Source organism: Mesitornis unicolor, unplaced genomic scaffold (assembly GCF_000695765.1).
Source record: "Mesitornis unicolor isolate BGI_N332 unplaced genomic scaffold, ASM69576v1 scaffold19908, whole genome shotgun sequence".
In the NCBI taxonomy this organism is placed as follows: domain Eukaryota; kingdom Metazoa; phylum Chordata; class Aves; order Mesitornithiformes; family Mesitornithidae; genus Mesitornis; species Mesitornis unicolor.
This window is the reverse complement of record NW_010202782.1, coordinates 35,368-38,373: the sequence shown is the minus strand read 5'-3', so window position 1 is coordinate 38,373 and position 3,006 is coordinate 35,368. Positions and strand designations below refer to the sequence as shown.

Genomic DNA, 3,006 nt, shown 5'->3' with positions numbered 1-3,006 from the left:
AGGCAGAATCAGGTGCTTTACTTCCCCGCTTGCCTGCAAGTATTTCTGTTCACACTGTAAAATCAATCTGTTCTGGGTACTTTTTCTACTTTAATCTGACTGCTGCTAACACTTTGTTTCTTTCATTAACAGATTAGCTTTACAGAAAACCTGTCACCGACAGCCTGCCCTGTTGTCCCCATCACTGAGTGAGAAAACTTCAAGGAGAAGCTGAGGGCAAACCACACCTCAGGGACAGTCCATGGGGACTGTACCAGACCCTCTGCGAACTGCCAAGCTTTCACTGGTCACAGCTTCTGCGGAGGAGGACCGCCTGGGAGACCTGCAGCCGGCAAAGCACCAGCCCCAAACACCCAGCGGAGAGAGGACAAGCAATGGCTTCCCCTGCACGCCCTCCAGCTCCGATGGGGTTTGCTTGCACGACCTGAAATGCACGGCGGCCACCAGCACACAGAGGCATGAGCAATGCAGCAAGGATGATGCTAACCAGCGGGAAGCCATCCCTCCCGCGCTCGCCGGCAAAGCTGCAGAGGAGCATCCCACAGCTGTAGAGCCTGCTGGTTGCACCCAGCCGGGGGGCAGCCAGGCACTGACATCAGCAGCCCCTACCTCAGCAGGAGCCCCCTTAGTGGGGCGGGGGCCGGAGATGATGCCGGCCCCCCAGAGCTCCCGGCAGTTTGTGCAAGGCAGCCAGGTGAAAACGAGCTCCTTGGCGCAAATGGATGACTCTGCCTTGAAACCGCAGGGGACTGATGATCAGCCAAAGCTTGAGGTGTTAAATTATTCTTCCCTGGGCGACCGTGTGAGGGGTAATGAGTCCTGTCGTACTTTTCAGGCAAACCCTCTGCAAGGAGGGGAAAGAGACAGGGGAGCAGAAAAGACTGGTTCTGCTGTGTGTCCGTCAGCCTCGCCAGCCAGGCACACCGAAGCTGACCCAGGGAGAGAGACACAGACCAGTTTGGAGGCAAAAAGCGGGGCTGCAGACACCACACAGTCGCATCCCACAGATAAAACTGAAGCAGGTCAGAGCACTGAGGCACCAGCCCAGCCTAGCCATGAGAGTCCACAGCCCGTACACAGCACGGATGCCAAGCTGGGGAGCCCAGACCCCACGCAGCTCTCCAAATTCAAAGAAATGGGTACAATGACAGTTCAGTCTGAGAGCAGCGCTTTGACTCAGGAAGCAGCAGACAGGACATGGCGAGATGCTGAGGTGCAGGCCGTGGCTGCTGTGGAGAGCAAATCAGCCTCCACCAGTCCCAGCATCCTTGCTGCCTTCTTAAAAGGGAATCCTCCTCCAGAGGAGAAGGAAGAAGTGCACATAATTTACCAAGGAGGTATGGGACTGGGCCAGTCTGCACTTACTGACAGTTCATCCTCACAACAAAAGTCCCCATGTTCTCCTGGTGTCACATCAAAATCGACTGTTGTTATGGCTGTGACTGCTTCAGCCCAACCCCAGCCTGTCAAACTGCCTGGGGTCCCATCTGATGTGGCACCTCCAGTGTCAGCAAATAATGCAAAACCTGCTCCCGCCTCCTCCCCTGTAGCTGTTACCTCCCAGGGGACATCTGTGGGTAATGCTGAAATGACGGGTGCAGCCTGTGATGACAAGGATGCTGCTCAGCTGCCGATGGATGCTCCATTCCCCCCAAAGCCCATCTCTGTTGACTCCAGTAATCAAACTCCAGCACAGCCTGGGTCTCGTGCTGGTGAACCAAGCACCACTGCCACTGTCCCAGGAGCCAAGGACACCGTGCAAGATCTTGTCCATGATGCGGGAAGCAGCCGCTTACCTTTACTCCATAGCACAGAGGGTAAGGTCGAGCCGAAGGAGGCCCTGGGCAGCAGCGAGCAAAAGCCTGTGCAAAGTCAGGGTGCGAGTCAAGGGGAGGCAGTTCCTAATCAATCTGTGGTGAAACCGAAGGAAGAAAACTCAGCAGTACTTGATCATAAAGGAGGGATGAACGTTAGCAGCCAGCCTCCCGCTGTCCATGTGAAGGCGTGCTTGGAGGATGCAGGTGGAAAGGAGGAAAGCAGAGGCCAGGGAGGCACTGGCCAGGCTCAGGCAGCCGGCGGCCAGGGCCTGCAGGCCGGACTGACACCTGCCTTGAGTGCGAGCTCTGCCCGTCTCACCCCTCCCTCGGAGGCATCAGCAGCCTCCCAGCAGCAAAGCCTCCAGGCCAAGGAGACCAAACGTGAGCTTCCTGCTTCAGCTCAGCCCTTGCCAAACCTGGGGGGAAACAAAAAGCAGCCCACCCCAGCCATGGAGGCAAAAGTGCAGGTGAAGCAGTCCAAGCACGTCAGGGATGTTGTTTGGGATGAGCAAGGCATGACATGGGAGGTTTACGGTGCTTCTCTCGATCCAGAATCCCTGGGAATCGCCATCCAGAACCACTTACAGAGACAGATACGGGAGCATGAGAAACTGATCCGGGCCCAGAACAGTCAGACCCGGAAATCCATTTCCTCAGACACATCCTCAAATAAAAAACTGAAAGGGAGGCAGCACAACGTGTTCCAGTCCATGCTGCAGAATTTTAGGCGTCCTAATTGCTGCGTCCGACCCGCTCCCTCTTCTGTGCTAGACTGACGTGGTGTGCAGGGATGCGTAGATAGAGAGAATCCTTCCCCTTGAGTCTCGAGTCCTGCTGTTCAGTTGTGTTATTGGGGTTGTGATGCAGCAACAGTGGAAAATTATTCCCCTTTGTTTCCCGAGTAGCCGCGCACTCCATGATGCCGTTGTTATTGCCACAGCTGGTGCATTTCCACATTATGCCCCCCCGTCCCACCTACTGTCAGATGAAAAGCTAGGCACCTAGCAAAAGCACAAATTCACATTGCCACCTTGCTGCAGGGAGAGCAGCACTTTCTGATAAAAGCAAGAAGCAGAGAGATGGTCAGAGTTACTATGGGAAGTTATTTGTGTGCATCACGAGGTCTTACACAAAGGGGTGGGCTGGGGGAAGCTGGAAGAGGTGAAACTAAGGTCCAACAGCTGTAAGG

General features: G+C 55.3%; 1 protein-coding gene across 1 annotated transcript; it reads left to right on the top strand.

The window, feature by feature from the left end:
* The first annotated feature begins 241 nt into the window (after positions 1 to 241).
* On the top strand, positions 242 to 2,593 carry GPRIN3 (GPRIN family member 3). Its single transcript, XM_010190509.1, has one exon. The coding sequence runs from the start codon at positions 242 to 244 to the stop codon at positions 2,591 to 2,593; it is 2,352 nt and encodes a 783-aa protein (XP_010188811.1).
* Positions 2,594 to 3,006: the final 413 nt, after the last annotated feature.

Coding starts and splice junctions, on each gene's coding strand:
- GPRIN3 (XM_010190509.1), top strand. CDS start 242: ATGGGGACTGTACCAGACCCTCTGCGAACTGCCAAGCTTTCACTGGTC.